The sequence below is a fragment of the Emys orbicularis genome, chromosome 14, assembly GCF_028017835.1.
Source record: "Emys orbicularis isolate rEmyOrb1 chromosome 14, rEmyOrb1.hap1, whole genome shotgun sequence".
NCBI lineage: Eukaryota > Metazoa > Chordata > Testudines > Emydidae > Emys > Emys orbicularis.
In genome coordinates, this window is record NC_088696.1 from 44,346,319 (window position 1) to 44,371,621 (window position 25,303).

Here is a 25,303-nt window from a genome sequence, read left to right on the forward strand (position 1 = left end):
ACGACAAGCCGTCAAGGGCTTGTGAAGGAGGGAACTCCCTTCTTGAAACTCCCCGTTGCACTTCCCTTTTTATCGTTTCTGATGGAAGATTTCCAAAGTCTCTGCATCTCTTGTCCTACCAATGGGACGTGGGCGAGTAGCGAGGCGTTGGAGCTGACTGGCTTTACCACTTGACATGCCTGTGGAGGGAATGCGTAGAGCCCTGCTTGGCTTGTCACAAGGCAGTCGCTTTGGCTGTATTTTCTGGATTTGAATTCTGGCTGGCTGCCATTTGTTGGAGTTTAAGGGATTCTGTTCTGGGCGGGGAGGCAGCCAGCTTTCCCTGTGGGCAAGCCCCACTTCTTGGTTCTGGGAGGGCTCCTGTGCCACCCCGCCATGCTTCCGTTGTCAGCGCCCACCTTGTTGAGCAGACAGCCTTCTCTGAGCCCACTGACAGTGTGTGTCCGTGGCTGCCAAGGCGAGGGGCTGATTTCCTGGGTTGTGGACACCTTCCCTGCCGTCAGAAGCATCGTCTAATTTCACTTCAAGACGGGAGGGAAAACACTGGGAGAGAACTGGCTGAACTGGGCTCCGTCAGCAGGCAGGAACGCTCACAGCTGCTGAGCAGCCCCCCCGGCAAGGGCCCTACACATGATCATGCCCGTCCCCCTCCCCCAGGCTTTATTCCGTCTGCTCAGCCAGGTGCCCCGGGGGAAGCAGAGGCAGGATTGTTCTGCTGGCGCTCTCCACTCCACTCCACACCAGCCCTGGAGAAACACGGCTGTCTGAAAGCAGAGCCTGGGATTGGTAAAGCTGCCCGGGGGAATAGCCCACCGAGATCCCCCACATACCCATCCACTCTGCGAGGGCACTAGCCTCCTCGTGCCAGCGGGTCACCGTCTGCCAAGGCTGCAGTGCCCTGAAGGTGGCCAAGGGACAGACCGAGTAGTTTGTCGATCTCTGTGGGTCTGTTCAGGTGGGGATGCGCCCCTCAGCATCTGGTGCTACGAGAGCAACATCTGGGCTTTTCTCACAACCCTCCCGCTGCAGGTGTGGCCGCCGGTTGCCACATCTAACTCCGCTCCTCCCTGTTCATGCCAAGGGTCCTTGGGGCGTTGGCAGTCACTAAGTGCCAGACACTGGTCACGGATCGTCACTGCTGCTTTTGTGTGTCGTAGGCTTTGATGCTGACATGGTCACGTTGGTGCTGGCGATTGGCCGAAGCAAATCCATTAGGCATGTCTCCTTAGGAAAGAATTTTAACATCAAATCCAAGTAAGTGTCACGTGACTCATGCGTGTAATGAAGTGAACTTTAACAGGCATGGGCCTAACCCCTGATTTTTGTACACACTAGGTATGTTGCAGGTAGTCAAATTACATTTATTTACTGCAATTGCTGCACAGATTGTAGCTTTGCGTTGTTAATCACCATTTGGCTTTGTGTGTACTGGGCCTTTAAATTATGATGCTCTTGTAAATCAGAGGTGTCAAAGTCACAGAATCATCTCTTAGAAATGTGGGGCTGGAACAGAGCTGGAAGTCAGCCAGGCCAGCCCCCTGTGCTAAGGCAGGGCCAAGGAAACCTAGACCAGCCCTGACAGGGGTTTGGCCAACCTGTTCTTAACCACCTCCAGTCCAGTCACAGTGGTGCTGAATTTCCACGGACTATCGTGAGCCCCAAAGGCCTGTGGTGTTTGCCTCAGTGCTCAGCCCGGGGCAGGTTTGGGGACGAGCTCTTGCTGCTTGGGACAGGTGCAGAGAGAGGCTGCTGGGGTGATCAGGGGACTGGAGAGAGCCGGTTGTATGAGAGGAGACTAAGAGAGCTTGGCTTGCTTGGCCATGACAGGCGGGCTGATTGCGCTCTGTAAATATTGGAGGGGGAGGGGTAGAGCTGTTTAAGCTAAAGGACAATGTTGGAACCAGGATAAACTGGCCAGGCTTACATTTAGGCTGGAAATTAGAAGAAGGTTTCTCACCATCAGAGAGGAGGCTGTTCCAGCACCTCACCCAACAGGAGTAGTGGGGCAAAGGACCCAACTAGTTTGAAGATGGGACCTTGATACATTTATGAAGGGGATGATCTGACGGGGTTGTCTGTGATTAGCAGGGGACTGGACTCGATGGCCATCCCTGCCAGTCCTTTGTTCTTGGGTTACTGTCCAGCTGAGATAATGCAGAGGCCTGGGGTCTCAGGGGCAAGGACACTGCAGTGTGGTCACCCCCTTAGGCCAGCCAACAAGAGTACCTCTTGGGCAGATGCTCAATGCCCCAGGCTGGCTGCAGCTAGGGAAAGGCTGGTGGCGTGCGGGAGAGAGGGAGGTGCATAGATGAGCCATGCGGTCAGAGTAACGTCCAGCCGCAATGGACGCTTCCCAGCTTGGTGCTGACTTGAGCCCCTGTCAGGCTCTGCTGTGCGATGGGGAAAGGCGAATGACCCCTTTGCATCTCCTCCGCAGGGAGAATCTGGCCGACGTTCTCCACCGGATTGTTCAGCTCACGCAGGAAGATGACTGCGTAAGTGCTTGCTGCGGCGCCCACCCGGAGCCCCATAACTGAACCATTCGCGCCGTTTCCTCTGAATTATTCCTATTCATTTCAGAACACCCAGGCCAGCTGTGAGACAACTGGCCATTTTGTGTTTCAGTTCAGATGCAGAACGTGGGGGAGTCGCTGTCTCTCTCTTCCATGGAGTTGCTCCCTCTGTGGTTGGTGTTAATCTGAAAGGAATGGTCAGACTGAGAAATAAGGGCTTTTCTCGCTGCGTTTGGGAGAGTATAGGAAAGGAATCAACAGCTGGTAGAGTCTAAAGTAAAGTGGAGGGAGCAGGAGAGATGTGTGTTGTACGTGGGGGGGATGGATAACAGCCCAGAACAAAGGTGATGGGCTTCTGAAAATGTCACCTGTTTGGAAGGTCTAATATCCTAGGGCCTCTTCTCAGGGCATTGAAAAGGCAATGAAGATTCGTCTAGGCCAGGCAGAGGCCAAACCGTTATCTCAGCGTCGACCTAACTGCAGCAATCTTGACTCTGCCGCTCGTGGAGGTGGAGTTATTAATTCCGCACAGCAGAGCAGTTACGCCTGCAGGAGCGAAATTGAAATGTAAAGTGGGGTTGCCACCTTTCTAATGGCCGGTAACTGGACCCCCAAGGCTCTGCCCTGTGCTCCGCCTCTTCCCCCAAGGCCCCACCCCATCACTCGCTCCTCCCCCCCGTCGCTCGCTGGATCCTCTCAAGGAGCCTTCCTGCAGGTAGGAGGCAGCACCAGCTGAGCAGGGGCTGATGCAGGTTAATGACCTGGCGCCAGTAACTGGACTTTTGGTTCGGGTGCCATTTAGGGTCGAAAACTGGGCACCTGGCAACCCCAAATGGCGCCCGGCTGCAGGAGCCAAAACCTGCTAGTGTAGACACTTCCACAGCGAGGCCGACAAGCTGTCCTGCGACACCCTCGCTCTGGAGTGTAGCCCGGGCCTCAGCTGCTTAGAGTTCACCTTCGTTACTCCTCGTCAGCCTGCTAGTCCTTCAGGCACCCATAGAGTCTTCCAGGGAACACAGGCTAGACCAGACCTGAATTTCTAATGTGAAGAAACCCCTTTCAGGCCTATCCCCCATCAGAGACACCAAAAGGGCAAGGGCACTGATGTTCTTTAATCTTTGCAGGTCTCCTTTGAAGGAGAAAACCCACTGGTGCATTACAGAGTTGCTGCCACAGGCAGAAAAGGTCTGTGCAGCCCAAATCCCATTGAACAGGCCTTTCCCATTCACGTGATTACCAGGCTATTAGTGGGTAAATGGCAGCTTTCTCCTCTAGGATTGCCCCCTCCTCCTGCCGAGGTTCAGCAGGATCGAGCGGCCGGGCATGGCTCAGACCTGCCCTGCGTTGTTGTCTGTGCTTTTTTCTGCCTGTGGTAGGGGCCAAATGATGTCTGTCTGTCTAGATACTTGTCTGGCCCCATCACAGGAGTATCTGAGGGCCTCCCAGTCAGCAGTGGGCTCACCCTCGCTGTACTCTGGGGAAGCAGGGCATGGCTAGTGCCCCACAATATAGGTGGGAACCTGAGGCACAGAGAGGCTAAGTGACTCACCCAGGGTGACACGAGTCAGTGGCAGGACAGGGATCCTTCCCCCTGGCACGGGGAAGAGGGCTCACAAATTCCTCTCTCCCTGCCCCCCCGGTGCTCTTGTCCGAGGACAGCTCTGCTTTGGCTTTGGCCATTCCCCACACATAGGGAACGCTGGAGCTGCTGAGCAGAGGCCTCTTGGGCAGGGCGGGGCTACCTGCAGGCCTCCCTCCTGCCCGCTCCTGGCCTCATGCAAACAGCTTTCAGGTGCCTCCCTCCCTGTCCCACCCCATGTCATCTAGGCGCTTTGGTCTGGCCCTAGCTTTGTGTTCATTAGCTTGTCCCCTGCACTTACTGGCTGCCAAGGACTGTAGGCAACAGAACTAGAGCACAGCCCACAGGCCCGCCCAGAGAGGGCAAAGAGCTCGTGAGCCGCACAGGGCACTCTGGGGGGCAGGGATTCCCCGGCTGGTCCCATCACGCAGGTGGCCCAGTCTGTGTAGTTAGATGGGGGGAGGGAGCGACCTGCTCCCTTGTAAAGCCCCAGGGACCCTGCAGCACCAGCACCTGACCTTTTCTCCCTCCGGTGTTTGTCTTCCAGCCTCTTCAATCCCTGTCCGTGGCTGAATCGCGACTGAAATTGGGAACCAACGTCCTCCTGAACGCCCTGGGCAGTAACACCAGCCTCAGCACGCTGGACATCAGCGGGAACACCATTGGCGACACTGGAGCCAAGATGCTGGCCAAAGCCTTGCAGATCAACACAAAACTCAGGTAGCGAGAGTGTGCGTGTGTGCAAGGGAAAGGCCGGCAGGCGGACGCTGGTAAGCGCTGAGTCAGCACAGCATGCCGGCTCTTGCGGGGCGCTGCTGGGCCGCGTTTCCAGAGGAGAGGAGAGGAGAGGAGAGGAGTGTGCTGCCTCGGGGGGTTTGCTAAGTAGGAGGAAAGTGCTGCGTAAAGGCCCTAGGATCACGGGGTTTCCATTTAATAGGGCAAGTGGCTGGTGAAATTTGTACCACTTGTTTAATGAAATACTGAGACTGATCCTATAATGGCAGATCCTGTCTCCCCCCAGATCCCCATTCCTCCATCCTGCCTCGTACCCACCCTCTCCTCCCAGCAGTCTGGTTGAGAGCAAGCTCTCCTAGTTCTCATATGCTCCTTGTCTTTGTGCTTGCCTCTCCGTGCTGCTCACCTGCCCACGCAGGCTGCTTGGCCTCTCCGTCCCCCGCGTGGCTGTTCTGTGTGCTGGGCGCTCCCTGGCTCGGAGTCATTGGCATCTCAGCTGCACTGGGACATCTGCCACCAGCAGTGCCTCAAAGTACAGTGAGATGTGACATGTGATTGACACGATGTCCCCCCACCCATCTCTTCTTCACCCCCTTCAATTCCTCCCCACCCCCAGTGTACTCTCCCCTCCCCTTCCCCCGAGAATCCCTATTGCCCCTTTCTGGTCTCTGCGTCTGTCTCATCTCTATCTATGGTGCTTATCCGGTGCCCTTCACTGTAGTATCTGCACACCTCGCAGCCTGTAACAGATTTATCCCCAGGGGATAATGGAGAACTGAGGCCTAGAGAAGCTAAGTGACATGCCCAGGGTCACTCGGGATGTTTGGGGTGGACCAGGAATTGAACTTGGATAGCTCACAGCTGCTTTACCACCTTGGCCATCCTTTCCCTCTCAGCCATTCGGTGTCTCTTGGTCTCAGCCCTGCAAAGAGTTCTCTCTCTCCTATTGCGAACAGCTGCTTCTGCAGCTGCACGACGTCTGCTGTATGCACATAAATCCTGGGGGGGGGGGTCTGATCCAATTGCGCAGGAAGCACCTGTGAATGCTGCCCTGAGGCAGGCTTACATATGTGTAATCATCAGCTGGTGTAAAGAGGGTGCACTGAGCCCCCTAGTCTATGCCCGTTTAGCGGGACCGTTTGTACATGCTCATTCAATACCAGCTGATTGTTGGCGACGTACTCCACAGGAATGAAGGCCCGGGTAAAGGAAATGCCTGGATTATATAATGGCTAAGCCTCCATGCCAGCTGTATGGCAGATCAGCCGTCTGTTACTCTGCAATTCAGTGTCCAGGCAAGGGCCTGTCAGGGCTGATTACTCCATTGCCTGGCAGTGCTCGGCACCCTCAGCTTCACTGCAAGCTGCAGCAACGGCTCCAGGAAGGGAAAACCAGGGCTGCGTATCCTGGGCTTGCAGCTGCAGGAAGGAAGCTGGGGCATTGCTGGGGCATGCCCTGCCTCCCCGTTAGGCACTGCGGGTCATAGACTCCCCTGGTACAGGTGAGAAACAGCTGGGCAGCTGGGAGAGCGAAATGGTCAATGTGACGCCCCTGGAGATGCAGGGAGGGACGTGGCTGGACTCTTGGTGTAAGTGAAAGATCTATGGAAATGGCAGTGCAGAGCCCATGGGCTCCCCATCAGCCAGGCGCTGTCCTTGTCCCTGTTCAGCACTGGCAGTGCAGTGCTCTACCGTGGCTGGCCCCAAGCCTCCTCTGCAGTGAGGGAAGCCCTGAGCGGTGTTAAGGGACCGTACTGTGGAGAGTGAGTGCCCTTTTCCCCTCCCAGCCCAGCTGGCCATGCCCGCCCAGGTGCAATGTCACTGTAGCGAAGCGAGACTCACCGGTGCGTCGCCTCCTGGTGGTTGTCCTGGGAACTAGCTCGATTCCAGCCTCTGCAGGCCGATGTCTCACTTGCTGCTGGCTCCCGGACCCTGGTGCCCCTTACCCTGGGGTTCTGCCTTCCGCAATACCCCCGCTCTGGGTCTCCCCTCCCAGGGGAACCCCCAACCCTCTCACCCACCTTGCCTCAGTGGCTACTGCCAGTCGTCATCTAGCCCCTGCTCACTGGGGCCAACTGCAGTCTGTAAAGGCCACTCATCATCAGCAAGGGGGTTGGACCAGCTGCCTTTGCCTATCCCTGGGCTGCCCTTCTGCAGCCCCAGTACCTTTGTAGGCCTTCACCAAGGCCTGCAGCCTGGGGGTTTACCAGGCTGGAGCTCCCCAGCCCTATTCCCCAGCACTGCTCCAGTTCAGGTACCTTCCTCTCAGGCAGCCAGGCCCTTCTCCCTCCAGGACTGGAGAGAGACTCCCCCAGCTTCTGGCCCACAGCCCTCTTATCAGGGCCAGCTGGGCCCTAATTGAGCTGGCCACAGCTGTGGCTGCTTCCCCAATCAGCCTAGCTTGGCTGCTTTTAACTCTCTTTTCCAGCCACAGCCCTCTCCAGGGCTGCTTTCAACCCCTGTTCTGCAGGAGTGGGGCAGCCGCCCCACTACAGTCACTCTCACGGGAGGATGGCTACCAACTTCGGCTCCCCTCCATGCTGCGTGACAGAGGGGAGCAGGCTGGTCAGGCACTGACCTCCAGCTTTGCTGCCTTCTCCCCGCTGCTTTGGTGCCTGTGGGTCACTGGCTCTCGCTGCAGGGCCCCAGGGCTCCAAATCTCCTGTCCAGTGGCGCTGGGAGGGGAGGAAGTGCCTTCACCCAGCAGTGGGGCAGAGATGGGGAGCCTCCTCGATCCGGCGCAGGACCCGTTATCTCATTGCATTCATTGCTGCATTTCTTCTCTGAGGAGAGAGAATTACAAACCTCTCTGGCTGGTCACGTTCCCCAGGCCCAGCAGAGCAACGTGGGAATGAGGCAGCTGAATAGCCGGCGTCGCTAGCCACGGCGCGAGGCTGGGACTGCTGATCCCTAGCTAGCCGCCAATAGTTCTGGCTCTCCAGTTCTCCGGCATGCAGCTCACTAGCTGCGCCTCCCGGGCCTCTGCCCCCTCGCCCGGCACTGGCTGACAGACGTCCTTGGCCGAAGCAGTAGCAGCGGTGTCCTGAGCTGTATATCTCAGCCTCAGAGGGGTGGAGCTGGGAGACGATCGGGCCTGCAGGCAGGTGGTGGGAGGGGCTAGGTGGCCCGTGGAGAGCCATTTCCCCTCCAGAGGATTCTGGGATTAACCACCTGGCGTTCGGCAGCAGAGTTATCTCCCCCGGGGAGCAGGGTCACCTCTCCCTGCTGTTGCAAGGTGAAGTTTGCACATCAAAACAAGGCAAACATGGGCCTGGCGGGTCTCTCTGAGCTCATGTGCAGCGTTCTACGTAGGGTGACCAGACAGCAAATGTGAAAAATCGGGACGGGGTGGGAGGTAATAGGAGCCTATATAAGAAAAAGACCCAAAAATCGGGACTGTCCCTATAAAATCGGGACATCTGGTCACCCTAGTTCTACGTCACTTTGGCAGGACCTGTCTCATGGCCGGCATGGCCATGTCTGCCGGCCTCGGGTTAGCCCGGCCCCAAGAACGGCTGACAAAACCTCTCCTGGCTGAAGCTGCACCGTTGGCGAGGGAAGGGAAAGTCACAGCTCCATCTGTTCAGAACCTTCCCGAGAAGGAAACTCCTCTGGGGTGCCTGGGGGGGTTACAGGGAAAAGATCCCTCTTCATCCCGAGATGTTCGCCCCCGCGCTCGGAAATCTGCATTGGGAGGCTGTAGCCAGCCCACAGCTAGGGCTCGTCCATTCGCAAACTGGCAGCAAGAGAACGCCGTGGGGTTTAATTCACACCTGTCACTTCAGGCTCTGTGTGGGTGCGCGCTGATTGCAGTTTTTCTGTTTCCATTTTGCTCAAGGCAGTGAAAAATCCCAGTCTCTCAGCCCTGTTCTTTAACCCTCTGCTGCCTGGAGCTTACCCACTGCAGTATTGCCAAAGACCTGCTAAAATCAGAGGTCAGGCCCCCAGAATCACGAGATTGGCTTTAAAATCATGAGATTTTGAACTCATGGGTTTGGTTTCTTTGGCTCCTGGAGTCTGGGCTTGTAGGTGGCATGCAGGCAACATTTTCATGCTTTTCTCCACAACCACCAACGCTAGAGACTTTAAAAAAAATGTATTTTTAATGCAAGGCGAGATTCTCGATGTAATCCCATGACTCCAGGAGCTGGGGGCTTTAAGAAAGAAACCAAAGCTCACAAGACTCCTGATGCATCCCAAGAATTGGGGACGCTGCTCTTGTGCGATTTGGGCTCTCTTCTCTGCAGTGGGAGGTTGGTGAAGCTAACGACCCCAGGCCAGGGGCACATGCCAGCTGAAGGGTCAGAGCTTTCAAATGGCCGCAACCTGAGTTTGGCTTCAGCCCTTGTGCAGTGCGGCTTATCCGGCCTGTGATACAGTCCCCTGCCTACTGCTTGTGGCTGAGCAGCGGGAATCGCCGCAGAGTCTGCCGCAGGGCAGGCCCCTCCAGTGTGGTGAGTGATCACACCAGAGCCCAGTGGGGTCGCCTCTTGGGGACGTGCTGTACGGCCAGCTGCAGCAGCTGCCTGGCTCTCCAAGCCCTTGGTGAGCTCGCACTGTGCTGCTGGCACGACAGAGAAGATGCGTGTTGCCCCTCCCCTTCGCACTTCGCACTCTCCTGCCTGGCAGGGCAGCGGTGGTGGTTTCGCTGCAGCATCCCTTGCTCCCTGTGTGCACTGTCCTTTTACAGCCTCTGCGGGCGACTGGTAGTGGTTCTCGCTGGAAACGGACACAGCAGCCACGCGCTGTGGAGCAAAGAGATTTCACTGCGACCCCGCTCAGTGCCCTGCAGCCTGCAAAGTCCCTGAATGTGTTGGGCTGCTCCATTTCCCAGAATCACCCCGCTTTTCATTTTGGAGGCACTGGGATACTGCAGGGAGGGGCCGGATAAGTCCCCAGAGAGATTTGCCAAAGAGATGGTTCAGCCAGCCCAATAACACCATTCTAAACCCCAGCCAAAACCCTGCTCCCAGCCCCCCAAAACTTGGGGGCAGTTCAGGTCTTTAGTGTCCCTCGTGCTGGAGAAGAGACAGGCTTGTACTCTGTATAAGGAGAATTCTTCATTGACTCTGCCAGCCCCTGGAGTTTTCTAGCTCCCAGACTAACAGCCTACGGGCCATACAGGATCTCCTTAAATCCTGGCCTGGATTTAGCATCTCAGGAAGGGGCTGCTCATTACACTAGAGCAGTGGTTCTCAACCAGGGGTATGTGTACCCCTGGGGTTATGCAAAGGTCGTCCAGAGGGTACAGCAACTCATCTAGATATTTGCCTAGTTTGACAACTGGCTACATAAAAAGCACTAGCGAAGTCAGTACAAACTACAATTTCATACAATGGCTTGTTTATACTGCTCTGTGTACTATACACTGAACTGTAAGTACAGTATTTGTATTTATAGTTCTATGGTAACAAGGAGAAAGTCAGCGATTTGTCAGTACTACTGTGCCGTGACCCTTCTGTATGTTTATCTGATTGTGTAAGCAAGGAGTTTTTAAGTGAGGTGAAACTTGAGCGTACACAAGACAAATCAACCTCCTGAAGAGGGTATATGGTCTGGAAAGGTTGAGAGCCACTGGGCTAGAGGATCTGACCTAATCTGTGCAGTGAGCCCCTCTCTCTGGAGTGGGCTGAGCCAATCCCCTGCTGAACGTTGGAGAACTTTGTATCTGGAGTGCAACCTCCTGGCTCGGACAAATCTGTGCTTCTAATATGCTGAAAGCATGTGCCTTGTGAGGGGGAATTGTTCATTGGGGTTCACCCTCTTTCTTCTCTTCCCAGGACAGTAATTTGGGACAGAAACAACACCACGGCCCATGGATTCCTTGATGTTGCCCGTGCTTTGGAAAGGTAGGGGCGGTATAAAGCATGTGCTTTAACTCCTCAGTGACATGCAGGTTTCATTGCTAGTGGGGAGTTCTGTGTTGGGACTTGGGATCGTTCACGGAAGGGATTCCCACTAGCCCCTAACCTTGTGAAACTAGACAGGTGATATTGACAGAGCACAGCAGGGTCTAAGTCAGATGCCAGGAGACAGAGCGCAGGTGGGGTTGCCCTGGGATGAGGGTCTGCCTGTTGGCAGTGGGGACAGGCTGTGTCGAGTGTGTTGCTTCTGGCGAGCGAGGTGCTGGCTGTGGTGAAGTGAAGCCTCGTTAATTGCATGTGGGGAGAGGGTGGGCAGGCAGCTGGCTGGATGCAGGGGGAAATGGAGATGCGCAAGGTGCTGTACCTAGAAGGCAGGCCTGCGAAGGGCCCGTGTAACCGTGTGCTATGCCCCACCCTTCTCTACCACCTTGCAGCCACAGATCTCAGAGAGCTGCTTGACCATTAATGAGCTAAGCTTAACCCCCCTCCCCCCCCCCCGTGGCAGACAGGATGATCTGCTGAGAGCCCGAGCTCCAGCCCCAGCTGGAAGGGCTACATGGCTATTTTTAGCACCAGAGTGCAAGCATGAATCTGTAGGGCTGTACTCTGAGACTGGCAGCCAGGGGGTTTGGGTAGTGTAAACGTACCCGTGTGGACCTGCTGCTGCGCATTAGATACTCTGTAGTGCACTTTGATCTGCCTCGCTTTGAAATGGGCGTAGATTAAAGTGCACTAGGACACTGTTCGTGCGAGGCAGCGTGGTTTGCACTGACAGCTAGTGTGCAACAGGCTAGCACGTGGTGGATTTACCTGCCAGCTTGCCGTGAACTAGGGCTAGGTCTACACTGCAGCGGGGGTCCGACCTAAGATACGCAACTTCAGCTACGTGAATACCGTAGCTGAAGTTGCGTATTTTAGGTCGGCTTACCTAGCGGTGAGGACGCGGGAAAGTCGACCGCTGCCGCGCTGCCGCCGCCTCCGCTGCCGCCTCCTGCCGAGGTGGATTTCCGGAGTCGACGGCAGAGCGATCAGGGATCGATTTTACCGCGTCTTCACTAGACGCGGTAAGCCGATCCCCGATAAACCAATTGCTACCCGCCGGATCGGCGGGTAGTGAAGACAAAGCCTAAGTGTTCGTGCGGACAAACCCCGAGGTGCTAGTGACGGTGGGGTGCCTCTATCTTTAGATTCCCCAAGATGAGAAGGGTCTAATTCGCTGCCCTAAAAAGTGGGGCCCTTCAGTGTCACAAGCTGGGCACCCAGAATCACGAGTCACTTGTGAGAATGTGGGCTGTACCGGATGAGGCCTGCAGTCTTGTGCTCCATGGCTTACGGTGTCAGTAATGCCTGGCTCTGACGCGTTTCATCAGTAGCTCTCCCAGCAACCCTGTGGGCCAGGGCACTATTATCCCCATTGCACAGATGGGGAACTGGGGGCTCAGTGACTTGCCAAGTCTGTGGTGAGCAGGGACCCTCCATCTCCCAGGGCCTCGGCTAGTGCCCTACCCACTGGCCCAGCCTTCCTGCAAACAATACTGCTGCCCGCACACAGCAAGACAGTGAGGCGCCGCCAAAGCTTTACAGAAACAATGCCCCACTTCGACCTCGAAAGGATTTCTTCTCCCACCGAGCACTTCGGTTGTGGTGCAGCGCAGGGAAGTGATAACGCATTGGAGAGCGGGGAGGAGGCGAGATCATACAGGTGCTGGGAATCTGAAGTTATCTGACCTTTCTCCTTTGGATTTCTCTGCCTGTTACAGTGGGTTTCAACCTTATTCATTTACTTCCCCCTAAAAAATTTGGAATGGAGGTGCAGACCCCTCTGGAAATGTTAGACGTAGTCTGCGGACCCCTAGGTTGAAAACCACTGCTCTATTACAGTGAATGGCACACACTGGAGATGGGGCAGAAGGTGGATGAGAACTTTGGATCCAGGCTTGGATCAGAATTCTGTGACCCTAAACCATCTATAACCCGAACGCCACACACGCCGTCTCACGGCTTCACAGCATAACGTAGCTGGTGCAGCCAATCGCAGTCGCTCTTTTACATAGGGGAAAGTCAGACGTAGCCTGGCTTTGCTTCACTTTCCATTTCTGAGCACTGTGTCCGTGCAGCAGAAAGCTGGCAGCATCGTGGGGATTTAGGAGAGAGGGGGTCTCGCAGCCGGAGGAGACTCGGGGGTTGTGGCTGGCTCCACCACTGTGTGAACTCGGGTGTGGCGCTGCCCCTCAGATCTCGTCCTGCGAGGTGGGATAAGAATTACACTCCGTGGTGAAGATGCTATTCCTGGACTCAGGAGAGCCGGGTTCAGTTTCTGGCTCTCCCACATGCTTCCTATGAGACCTTTGGCAAATCACTGAACCGTCCCCCTCCCAGTCCAGTCTGCCAATAACTTTCTCCCTGCAGGGATGACTAGAAGCTAAACTCCTTGTTGGGAGGCACTCGGACCCCCTGGGGAGGGTGGCCATGTGGGTGCTGAGGCCGGTCAAACGGGCAAGCCCCTCGGGAGGGAGAAGGCCAGGTGCTATAGGAGTGCAGCGTGTCCTTGTTATTTACCCAGGCAATTCTGCAAGACTTTTGAACCAAGTCGGTTTGTTTTCCAGGGGCAAAGTTCACCCTGCTTGGGGCTGCAGCTGCAAGGGGCACAAACGGAGCCATTTTGGGTTGGCAGGGAAACCTCTCCGCCTCTAGTATTGGCCCTTCAGGCTGAAGGTTGCCAAGTGACCTGTAGGTGTCTGCGAAGGTGCTGAGGGCTCTCTGCCCACTGGGGGATGAATGCAGCAATGACCCCTGTCCCCTGTGGGTGGGAGGGTAGCGCAAGGTGTCGTGGGGACGCGGTGGGCTCAGAATGGTTGGGGGCGGGTGCCAGACGGACCCATCCCAGCTCCGTTCTCATTGTGGAGCTGGGGGAAACCCAGCTGAGTCCAGGTTGTTCCAGGGATGCTAACTCCAGCCGTGTCACCCCCAGGAATTACACCCTGCGGTCCATGCCATTGCCAATGAGCGACGTGACTCAGGCTTATCGGAGCAATCCGGAGAAGACGGAGGAGGCTGTCCATAAGGTAGATCTCTGGGGCTGGCAGGGGGTGGGGACTGGGCCTTCCAGCCCAGCCTCCAACTCTTCCCGCTAACTGGGCCTCTTGCCTGCTGCAGGTGCAGGCTTTCCTGGCGAGGAATCAGATGCGGCGGACGCTGCCTAAGCAAACGTTCCGGCTGCAGCAGGGAATCGTCACCAGCTCCTCGGAACAGGTCAGAAGGATGCCGGGCCAGTCACACCTGCCTGCTTCGCTGTAAGGGGCCGGCCAGAGGGTGCGGGCCTTGCCAGCCCAGGCAATGAGCCTCCAGTCCAGTACCTGTCTGTGCACTGGACATCTGTCCACACGCAGGGCCCGCTGGAAGCCCATGGCTGTGGTGGGAAGGTTCCCCATGGGCTCCAGCGTGCTTTAGACGCTCTGTGCACATATTCTTGCAGTCCCTGCCCCTGCTCGTCAGGGGTTCCTCTTGCACGGCAGGGCGAATGCTGTCCCTGCATGCCACCCATCCTCGCGGCGGTACTGAGCACACTCCCCGCTGCGGGCTCGCCTGGCCAGGGGAGAGGCAGGGACGGGGGTGGGAGGAGGAGGATCGCTGCAGGGTAGTGCGGGGAAAACGGGCCTGGGAGGTGGCACTAAGGAGGGGTGGGGGAAGAAGGCAGACGGGGCTCTGAGGAAGATCGGCGAAGGAGAAGAGCGGCCCATTGGGAAAGATGGAGGGAAGAGAGCCAGGCTGAGGCTGGGTGAGGCAGGAAGCAGGGGAAGAAGAGACCAGACCGGAGGAGGGACAGCGTGGGGGACGGAAGGGTCCCGCCGCTGATTCTGAGCTCGCTTCGTGCCCATATGCTGGGGTCCCGGCTTGTCTGATCCCGGTTGGAGGGTTCATAGGCTGTCCCGCTCAGGCTCTCGGCGTGCACCGCACACTAACAAAGGACCACTCCCAGTCCCGATGGAGAAACTGAGGCACAGAGGGGTTAACTGGCCTTGCCAAAGTCACAGAGCTGGGGACAGTCTGGGTCTGCTCCCGCCCAGCCCTGTGCCCTGCCACCAAGGCCGGCTTTCCTTGGGACCTGCGGGCGGGCGCGAGCCGCACACTGACACGGGTACTGTGCTCTAGATGGTGAATGAGATGTGCACCAGTCTACAGAAGCATGTTGACGCCCTGAGTGCCCGTCTGGGCCGAGAGGTGGAAGCCGGTGTCCTCTGTGCAGAAGAAGCCATTCGGGAAGCAAACCTGTCCATCAGCGTGAGTCTCCAGGCTGTGCCTGCTGCTCTGTGTGTGCTGTCCTCCCGCTTCCCAGGCCCGGCCCGGCTGCCTCTTAGCCGCGTGCTGCTGCCAGGCCCAGCCGCGCTATTGTCAGGGTTTGACTGAGCTTCCACTACAAACCCAAACTGGCTCCTTGGCCCCCGTGCCACAGACAAAGGACCGTTGGGAAGTTAGCTCTGGGGCCGAGGTTGAGTCATTCTTCCAGCTACGCCGAGACGTGGACAATGGCCACCTGCAAAACAGAATTTCTCGTCTTTGGCCCCAGCCCAGAACCAGCAAGTGACTCCCCTAGCCGAGTTCTCACCCGGGGCCAAGAGATTAACTCGGATTTAAAAAGCCATTAAGCTTGTGACCAGTAACATGAGCTTGGCTTACAGCAGGTTAAAATAGGGTGGCTGCTGGAGAGCAAAACTTTCCTTTGCTTTTAAAGGGTTGGGTTAGGGTTAAAGGGAAGGGTTAGGGTTGGGTTAGGGTTAAAGGGAAGGGTTAGGGTTGGGTTAAAGGGAAGGATTGGGTTAGGGTTAAAGGGAAGGGAAGGGTTGGGTTAAAGGGAAGGGTTGGGTTAAAGGGAAGGGTTGGGGTTGGGGTAGGGTTAAAGGGAAGGGTTGGGTTAAAGGGAAGGGTTAGGGTTAAAGGGAAGGGTTGGGTTAAAGGGAAGGGTTGGGTTAAAGGGAAGGGTTGGGTTAAAGGGAAGGGTTGGGATTGGGTTAAAGGGAAGGGTTAGGGTTAAAGGGAAGGGTTGGGTTAGGGTTAAAGGGAAGGGTTGGGTTAAAGGGAAGGGTTGGGTTAGGGTTAAAGGGAAGGGTTGGGTTAAAGGGAAGGGTTAGGGTTGGGTTAAAGGGAAGGATTGGGTTAGGGTTAAAGGGAAGGGAAGGGTTGGGTTAAAGGGAAGGATTGGGTTAAAGGGAAGGGTTGGGGTTGGGTTAAAGGGAAGGATTGGGTTAGGGTTAAAGGGAAGGGTTGGGTTAGGGTTAAAGGGAAGGGTTGGGTTAAAGGGAAGGGTTGGGTTAGGGTTAAAGGGAAGGGTTGGGTTAAAGGGAAGGATTGGGTTAAAGGGAAGGGTTGGGGTTGGGTTAAAGGGAAGGGTTAGGGTTAAAGGGAAGGGTTGGGTTAGGGTTAAAGGGAAGGGTTGGGTTAAAGGGAAGGGTTGGGTTAGGGTTAAAGGGAAGGGTTAGGGAAGGGTTAGGGTTAAAGGGAAGGGTTAAAGGGAAGGGTTAGGGTTGGGTTAGGGTTAGGGTTGGGTTAGGGTTAAAGGGAAGGGTCAGGGTTGGGTTAGGGTTAAAGGGAAGGGTTAGGGTTGGGTTAAGGTTAAAGGGAAGGGTTAGGGTTAAAGGGAAGGGTTAGGGTTAGGGTTGGGTTAGGATTAAAGGGAAGGGTTAGGGTCGGGTTAAGGTTAAAGGGAAGGGTTAGGGTTAGGGTTGGGTTAGGATTAAAGGGAAGGGTTAGGGTTGAGTTAGGGTTAAAGGGAAGGGTTAGGGTTGGGTTAGGGTTAAAGGGAAGGGTTAGGGTTAAAGGGAAGGGTTAGGGTTGGGTTAAGGTTAAAGGGAAGGGTTAGGGTTAGGGTTGGGTTAGGGTTAAAGGGAAGGGTTAGGGTTAGGGTTGGGTTAGGGTTAAAGGGAAGGGTTAGGGAAGGGTTAGGGTTAAAGGGAAGGGTTAGGGTTAGGGTTAGGGTTGGGTTAAGGTTAAAGGGAAGGGTCAGGGTTGGGTTAGGGTTAAAGGGAAGGGTTAGGGTTAAAGGGAAGGGTTAGGGTTGGGTTAAGGTTAAAGGGAAGGGTTAGGGTTAGGGTTGGGTTAGGATTAAAGGGAAGGGTTAGGGTTGAGTTAGGGTTAAAGGGAAGGGTTAGGGTTGGGTTAAGGTTAAAGGGAAGGGTTAGGGTTAGGGTTGGGTTAGGGTTAAAGGGAAGGGTTAGGGTTAGGGTTGGGTTAGGGTTAAAGGGAAGGGTTAGGGAAGGGTTAGGGTTAAAGGGAAGGGTTAGGGTTAGGGTTAGGGTTGGGTTAAGGTTAAAGGGAAGGGTCAGGGTTGGGTTAGGGTTAAAGGGAAGGGTTAGGGTTAAAGGGAAGGGTTAGGGTTGGGTTAAGGTTAAAGGGAAGGGTTAGGGTTAGGGTTGGGTTAGGGTTAAAGGGAAGGGTTAGGGTTGAGTTAGGGTTAAAGGGAAGGGTTAGGGTTAAAGGGAAGGGTTAGGGTTGGGTTAAGGTTAAAGGGAAGGGTTAGGGTTAGGGTTGGGTTAGGGTTAAAGGGAAGGTTTAGGGTTAGGGTTGGGTTAGGGTTAGAGTTGGGTTAAGGTTAAAGGGAAGGATTAGGGTTAAAGGGAAGGATTAGGGTTGGGTTAATGTTAAAGGGAAGGGTTAGGGTTAGGGTTGGGTTAGGGTTAAAGGGAAGGGTTAGGGTTGGGTTAGGGTTAAAGGGGAGGGTTAGGGTTAAAGGGAAGGGGAAGGGTTAGGGTTAGGGTTAAAGGGAAGGGTTAAAGGGAAGGGTTAGGGTTAAAGGGAAGGGTTAGGGTTGGGTTAGGGTTAAAGGGGAGGGGTTAAAGGGAAGGGTTAGGGTTGGTTTAGGGTTAAAGGGAAGGGTTAGGGTTGGGTTAGGGTTAAAGGGGAGGGTTAAAGGGAAGGGTTAGGGTTGGGTTAGGGTTAAAGGGGAGGGTTAAAGGGAAGGGTTAGGGTTGGGTTAGGGTTAAAGGGAAGGGTTAAAGGGAAGGGTTAGGGTTAGGGTTGGGTTAGGGTTAAAGGGAAGGGTTAGGGTTAGGGTTGGGTTAGGGTTAAAGGGAAGGATTAGGGTTGGGTTAGGGTTAAAGGGGAGGGTTAGGGTTAAAGGGAAGGGGAAGGGTTAGGGTTAGGGTTAAAGGGAAGGGTTAAAGGGAAGGGTTAGGGTTGGGTTAGGGTTAAAGGGGAGGGGTTAAAGGGAAGGGTTAGGGTTGGTTTAGGGTTAAAGGGAAGGGTTAGGGTTGGGTTAGGGTTAAAGGGAAGGGTTAAAGGGAAGGATTAGGGTTAAAGGGAAGCGTTTATTGGGCTTTTCCCGGGGGTGCAGGGCTGGAAATGTGAATGGATCGGGAAGGGGGGGCAGAGCAAAGACAGCGTGAATGACTATTGGGGGCAATCAGACACGCTGCTGGTAAATGAGCCCGTGGAGATGAACGTGCTCGCTACCCGTAACCAGGATGAGGAGAATTTTCTTTGCCAGATCTTAGCCTGGGCATTGAGAGTGGGGAGCAAATCAAGTTAATTGGATTCATGTATTAATGGGCGGGAGGAGCCTCATGGCTCTTGAGCCCCTGAAGGCCCCTGCCAATCTCAGTGCCCCCTCCGCTGGGTCTGCTAAGGGGCCTCTTTGTGTGGGCCGGGGTGGGGGAGAGTTTGGGGACGGGGGGAGGACAGATGGGGGGCAGCAGAATCCTGGCATTGTGCCCCTCCTGCCATCCATGTTCTGCTCATGAGGTGCTCTCTGTGACATGGGTGGGGGCAAGCCTCCATAGCTCTTTGGCGCAGCCCCACCTTTACGGGGAGTGGCAGATCCCGAGACGCCTACAGGGGGCTGTTTGGAGGCTGGCGTTCTTCCCAGGCTCACTGGGTGGCTGGTGGCCCAGGGGGAGGGGCTGCCACAGAGAGGCTTGTGGGAGGTCGTGGAGTGCACTGGCCTCCTGACTCTCGCGAGGGGCCCCACCAGCCTCCCTTCATTGGCAAGGACAGACTGGAGGCCCCAGCAAGCCTCTGATGGCTTGTCAGGAACCTGGTGCCCTACGCAGGGGCTGCCTGCTTCCGTGTGCCCGAGGGGTCTGCAGGGACGGGGCTCCCCTCGCACGCAGGGGCTGCCTGCTTCTGGGCGCCCCCGGGATCTGCAGGGACGGGGCTCCCCTCGCACGCAGGGGCTGCCTGCTTCTGGGCGCCCCCGGGATCTGCAGGGATGGGGTTCCCCTCGCACGCAGGGGCTGCCTGCTTCTGGGCACCCCCGGGATCTGCAGGGATGGGGTTCCCCTCGCACGCAGGGGCTGCCTGCTTCTGGGCGCTCCCGGGATCTGCAGGGATGGGGCTCCCCTCGCACGCAGGGGCTGCCTGCTTCTGGGCGCCCCCGGGATCTGCAGGGATGGGGCTCCCCTCGCACGCAGGGGCTGCCTGCTTCTGGGCGCTCCCGGGATCTGCAGGGATGGGGCTCCCCTCGCACGCAGGGGCTGCCTACTTCTGGGCACCCCCGGGATCTGCAGGGATGGGGCTCCCCTCATCTGCACCTCAGGAGAGCCACAGAAAGGGCCGGGGGATGCCCGGTATGTGCTGCTCCCCACGGTCACTGTCCGGCCGCCTGCCTCCCTTCCTGCAGACCTTGTCACGTCCCTAGGGAGGGATCGCCTCTCCGGGGCTGCGCCTAAGGACAGTGCAGGCGGCTGTGCCCCACAACCCCCCGCCCAATGTTGAAACTACTGAAAAAACGAAGGAAATTCTCAGACAAACTTTGAAGGCTGATCTCAGCAACGGGGAGGCGAAAATCCTTGTAAGAATCTTGCCACTAGTAAAACAAACCTCCCTCCCCGGCCAGGAAACCATCAGACTAACTGAAACCCCAACTGGGAAACTCCCATGGCCGGTGCCTTGCCTCTGCCCCCCGCGAGAGGAGTTTGTGAGGGTGGCTGCTCTGGGCCCCCGGCTCCGCAGCGGGGAGCTACCCATGCTGGTTTCCTGGGCTGGAGCATGTCAGCGCTCTCCTTCAGCTGCACGCCTTAATGCAGGAGAGAGGGGTCCTAGCACCTAGCTGATATGCTGGCATGTGTGAACTTTGCCGAGATGGCCCCACCTGAGGGGAACGGACGGGGATTGTTCCTAAGAGGGAAACCCTCCACTCTCGCTCGGAGTGAGCACAGGGGTCTGCGCAGCTCCTGTGGAAGAGCCCCAGAGGTGTCATTGGGACTTTGTTCCTTGGAGCCGGTCTCACTCCTGGATGGGCCCATGCAGCAGCATCTCCGATTCCTGCCTGCTTTACGGTCAGCCCCTTGTACCACCTGAGAAACAAGCTCTTGGGAGCCGCAGAAGAAACTCTCTGGCACAGTTCCCCCAGCGAGTCAGACCTTCCATTGCCTACAGCAGACACCGGAAGGGAGCTGGGCAGGGAATGGTCCCTGTGTTGGTTCCCACCTGTTTCAGTGGCGGTGACTGTTTTCTCTCTGCCTCTCCTGGCACTAGACCCCCCCTGCTGGGGGCTGGTACTGCCCAGGCAGGTTCTCAAACCCCAAGGGATTAATGGCTGTACTCAGTGCCGAGACGTCCCTGCAGTGGGATAAACACAAGAGGATTCTTGTTGGCTTCCGGGGGCAGGGCTCCAGTGAGACTTAATCCAAGATGATGCTGTCAACGCTGTGAAGATGCCAGAAGGGATAAGGAGGGGATCAGCATCCAGGGAGCAATGTGGCCTGCCCTCACGTTATCTGTTAGGGAAAGAGGAAAAGGCAGCAGCCAGGAAATAAAGAGCAATCAGCAAAGAGCCGAGAGGAGAGTCAGGGATTAAAGAGAGAGCTCAAGACACAAGAGGGGCGGGAACGTCTGGAGCGGCAGGTTCAGCTCCCAGCTCGGGGTGACAAGCGGAGATTGCCTTTGACCTTGGGTAGTGCTCCGTGCTCCAGGGAGCCCCACAACCTGCAGTGGGGCATCAGGCTGCAGACAAGCAGAGCCATGGGCTGGCACAGCAGGAGGCTGGGGGTCAGGAGCGACGGGTGTTGGCAGAGCCGTGGGAAGCCCAGGGCTGGCACAGCAGGAGGCTGGGGGGCAGGAGCGACGGGTGTTGGCAGAGCCGTGGGAAGCCCAGGGCTGGCACAGCAGGAGGCTGGGGGGCAGGAGCGATGGGTGTTGGCAGAGCTGTGGGAAGCCCAGGGCTGGCACAGCAGGAGGCTGGGGGGCAGGAGCGATGGGTGTTGGCAGAGCCGTGGGAAGCCCAGGGCTGGCACAGCAGGAGGCTGGGGGGCAGGAGTGATGGGTGTTGGCAGAGCTGTGGGAAGCCCACGGCTGGCACAGCAGGAGGCTGGGGGTCAGGAGCGACGGGTGTTGGCAGAGCCGTGGGAAGCCCAGGGCTGGCACAGCAGGAGGCTGGGGGGCAGGAGCGACGGGTGTTGGCAGAGCCGTGGGAAGCCCAGGGCTGGCACAGCAGGAGGCTGGGGGGCAGGAGCGATGGGTGTTGGCAGAGCCGTGGGAAGCCCAGGGCTGGCACAGCAGGAGGCTGGGGGGCAGGAGCGATGGGTGTTGGCAGAGCCGTGGGAAGCCCAGGGCTGGCACAGCAGGAGGCTGGGGGGCAGGAGCGATGGGTGTTGGCAGAGCTGTGGGAAGCCCACGGCTGGCACAGCAGGAGGCTGGGGGGCAGGAGCGATGGGTGTTGGCAGAGCCGTGGGAAGCCCAGGGCTGGCACAGCAGGAGGCTGGGGGGCAGGAGCGATGGGTGTTGGCAGAGCTGTGGGAAGCCCACGGCTGGCACAGCAGGGCAGGATTGAAGGCATCCTCAGAGCCGTGGGGGAGGGGCTGTCCCTGTCTAAGGCTTGCTTACGTGAAGTGGCAGTGAAGGGCTAAGGGTTCAGAGGGACCTCTGCTTAATCCCTGCTGGGGAAAGCTTTCCGGGGAGGAGCGGGGGCTGTCTGTATCCATTCACCTCTGGGATTTCTCTCTCTCCCACCGCAGCTTTTGCCGCTCCTATACGAGACGGGGAACGCCCCCTACCAGAACTGCCAGCTGCTGCACAAGCTGGAATGCCTCACTGAAGCAGCCTCACAGGCCTGCAGCCGGGAGATCCAGGTAGGCGGCCGGACTGCAGGGGGTGCTGTGGTTCTTGCCGATCAGCGACGAGATGGCGCATTGGGCGACGCCACCTGCCTTGGCGTGATCTGATTCAACAGGCTGAGGAAAGGTTGTAAAGCGGGACGGCAGCATCGGGGCTGGTTCCTGGTGTCTCTGCTAGGCAGGAGGCGCTCCTGTCGGGAGGAACAATCTCCCTCACTTCACCCCCTTCTCGCACCTTTTGGCCATGCAGAGGGGTGCTGAGCACCCGTCATTCACCTCCATGTCAGTGGGACCGGGCCCGAGCGCTGCTTGCTTCCCTTCTCCGGGGCGCCCGGAATTAGCCGTGCAGTCAGGGGGGTGAGGCCAGGTGTGGGTGGCACTGCCCGGCTGGCTGGCAGCAGAGTCCATTGGTCTGCCCCTGACTGGGCGCTCAGTGCTGCACGGAGGGGAGTGAGGCTGGGAGCCCAAGACGGGAGCACTTGATGGTGCATTTATGGGGGCCGCCGCCCACGGCCCCTCGGGATGAAGGCTTTTAGCTCCAGGCTTTTCCTTTACTTTTCTAGCTCCCCCCAGTCTTTCTGCTGCATCATTCTTCCTGCGCCTCCCACCGGCTGTGCAACCAATTCCATTTCGCCAGCTCTCTGGGGCTAGTGCCGGGAACTCCTGGGGGTGAATCTGAAATAATCCCACCGCCCTCTGCACAGGCTTGCGGATTTACCTGGGCTTTTCACTGGTGTAGCAGAGAGAAGAGCCTGGCCCGGAAGGGCAATTCTGGAGCTAGCCTGAAGAGGGCAGGCTCTCAGCCAGCGCTCCCTTCTGCAAGGCTGTCATGCTGTAGAGCAGGGGTAGGCAACCTATGGCACACATGCCAAAGGCGGCACGGGAGCTGATTTTCAGTGACACTCACGCTGCCCGGGTCCTGGCCACCGGTCCGGGGGTGTCACGGAGTGTGGGGGGACGCAAGGCCCTGCACCCCCGGCTTCCTGTGATTCACCATGACTCTCAGCCAGCCAGTAAAGCAGAAGGTTTATTTAGACGACAGGAACACAGTCCAAGATAGGTCTTGCAGGCACAGACAACAGGACCCCCCCCCAATTAGGTGCATCTTGGGGTCCCAGGGCACCACAGCCCCCTTGGCTGGTCAGAGCCCCGTCTGCCTCCCAGCCATTCCACCAGCCAGCTCTGACTTCTCTCCCCAGCCTTTGTTCAGTTTCCCAGGCAGAGGTGTCACCTGGCCTCTAACCCCTTCCTGGGTTCTCATGTTACATGCTCAGGTATTCTCCCTCGGCCAGTCTCCCATCCCCCAATGCAGACCATCCTAGCCACACTCCCCTGCCTTCCCAGCCAACACTCCCCACTCAGGGCTAGTCTACACTTACCGGGTATTTTGACGGCTGCGGATCGAAGTTCCGAGTTCGATTTATCGCGTCTGGTGTGGACGCGATAAATCGAACCAGGAAGTGATCCCCGTCGACTGCGGTACTCCAGCTAGACGAGAGGAGTACCGCGAAGTCGACGGGGGAGCCTGCCTGCCGCATGTGGACCGCGGTAAGTTCGAAGTAAGGTATGTCGAATTCAGCTACGTTATTCACGTAGCTGAATTTGCGTACCTTACTTCGACTTGGGGGGTAAGTGTAGACCAGGCCTCAGCATTCAAAGACCACAGTAAGAACAGTCCCAGTTCGTCACAGGGGGACTCTGCATTTTAATTTAATTTTAAATGAAGCTTCTTAAACATTTTAAAAACCTTATTTACTTTACATACAACAATAGTTTAGTTATATATTATAGACTTATAGAAAGAGACCTTCTAAAAACGTTAACATGTATTACTGCACGCGAAACCTTCAATCAGAGTGAGTAACTGAAGACTCGGCACAGCACTTCTGAAAGGTTGCCGACCCCTCCTGCCCCAGGGCTCAGCTCTAGCTAAAAGCACTGAGAGGCGCTATGTAGCAGGGGCTTACCCAGCTGGGGATCAGTCCTGGCTGCTGCCTCCGTGTCTCTTGCTTGAGATCCCCAAGAACCTCCCCTAGGCTCATGTGTCCAATAACATCCCCCTGGGGCTGGTGTACTAACAAACACACAAACTCACCCCAGCTGCTGCAGCTCTCCGCAGGCCCTCAGCCAGGGAGCCAGGAGAGAGTCTCTGAGCAAACTCTGGCTGCCTGTGTGTTCCCCAGCAGGCCTGGCTGTGCGTCACATGCTCCCATCACATGACCCCTGGACTGGGAGGTGGGCTGCAGCTGGCACAGGTCAGGCTGAGCTCCAGCCCGGGCTGTGACACCCTGTACATTTGACAGAGCCCTTGGCATTGAGGGAAGTGTTAGTTCCGGCCCAAATGGAACTGCTGCTGTGCAATCAAATCCACAGGGTTTTTTTTAACAACAAACCCAAAAGGGTTTGAAACAGAGGGAACAGACATTAGTTCCCTTCCCAGCCAATCAGGTTTCACTTTCTTGGGAGCTGTGATGTCATAAACCTCCTAGTTGGGGGACAACACCTGAATTTCAAACAAAAAAACCTTCCATGCTGCCCTCATCCATCAGAAAGAAGGGCACAAGCTCTGTTGGTTTCCTTTGCAGGTCACCTGTAATACAGAAGTCTGGAAGGTAGAGTGTACGGGTCCAGCATGCATTGTTCTGTCTTGGACTTGCTGGGAGACCATTCAAATCATGATGGAGCATTGCATGAGGGGACATGTGGTCTCCATATGAAAAATCAGGACAGCCCACAATCCAGAACTCAGCGGCCCATGTGGCCCCCTGGCTGCTCTTGACACGTTTGCTTTAAAGGACTGGGAGGTGGAGGAATGTTTGTGTGCACTGGGGTAAGCACAGAGCAGGTGCATAGGTCATTGAACAAGCTGTGTCCTATAGAGTGATCCTCCTTCAGTGCCTCTCCTCTGCTTTGATTTATGGCTCAGGCTATTATGCAGGCCGTGCTGGATACCACCCAGAATCTGTGTCCTACAATTCTGCAGAAGAGTGGCGTTCGGGACCGGCTGGTCCACACGATCTCTGAGCGAATCATCCTTCAGGATCACCTCCACCTGAGCGCCGTCTTGGACCAGCTGGTCACCGATGTGTTCAGCAAGCTAACGTGAGTGAGAAAGTCTCTAGTTTTTGTCACGTATTTGAAGTATAACCCACAAAACCAGCCAGGTCAGCCAGGCGCAGCAGCTGCTCTGCTATTGCTGGGGAGCAGCTATGGCACGTAGCCGAGATAAATTACTTCAGCTGGCACCAGGCCTTTGCTTCACTTCTATCCTAGACAGCAGCACCAGAGGAACAAGCTGATTTCTGTCGTGCTGTGAATTTACACAGTGCTTTACAAACGTAGATCCGGCGCGGTCCTTGCACCGAAGAGCTTGCAGTGTAGGGGCAGGTGTACACGTACAACGCTGCATTGGCATGGCTGTGCTGCTGTAGGGCTGTAATGAAGATGCTCTATGCCGACTGGCTCAAGGGTGCAGATTTCTCACAGCCCTGAGGGACGTAGTTATGCCAGAGTAATTCTGTAGTGTGGACCTGCCCTAAATAAGGCAAGCCAAGGCCTGGGGCAGCAA

The 25,303-nt window shown here is 56.6% G+C and overlaps 1 protein-coding gene across 1 annotated transcript in view; it reads left to right on the top strand.

Moving 5' to 3' along the window:
* LOC135888998 (capping protein, Arp2/3 and myosin-I linker protein 2-like) overlaps nucleotides 1-25,303 on the top strand; it is a 77,242-nt gene that overhangs the window by 45,185 nt on the left and 6,754 nt on the right. Inside the window, exons 19-27 of the mRNA XM_065416811.1 lie at nucleotides 1,158-1,254; nucleotides 2,438-2,495; nucleotides 4,640-4,812; nucleotides 10,607-10,675; nucleotides 13,662-13,755; nucleotides 13,847-13,942; nucleotides 14,843-14,971; nucleotides 21,637-21,750; nucleotides 24,662-24,837. Coding sequence (XP_065272883.1) covers nucleotides 1,158-1,254; nucleotides 2,438-2,495; nucleotides 4,640-4,812; nucleotides 10,607-10,675; nucleotides 13,662-13,755; nucleotides 13,847-13,942; nucleotides 14,843-14,971; nucleotides 21,637-21,750; nucleotides 24,662-24,837 — 1,006 coding nt within the window. The remainder of the gene's footprint in view (nucleotides 1-1,157; nucleotides 1,255-2,437; nucleotides 2,496-4,639; nucleotides 4,813-10,606; nucleotides 10,676-13,661; nucleotides 13,756-13,846; nucleotides 13,943-14,842; nucleotides 14,972-21,636; nucleotides 21,751-24,661; nucleotides 24,838-25,303) is intronic.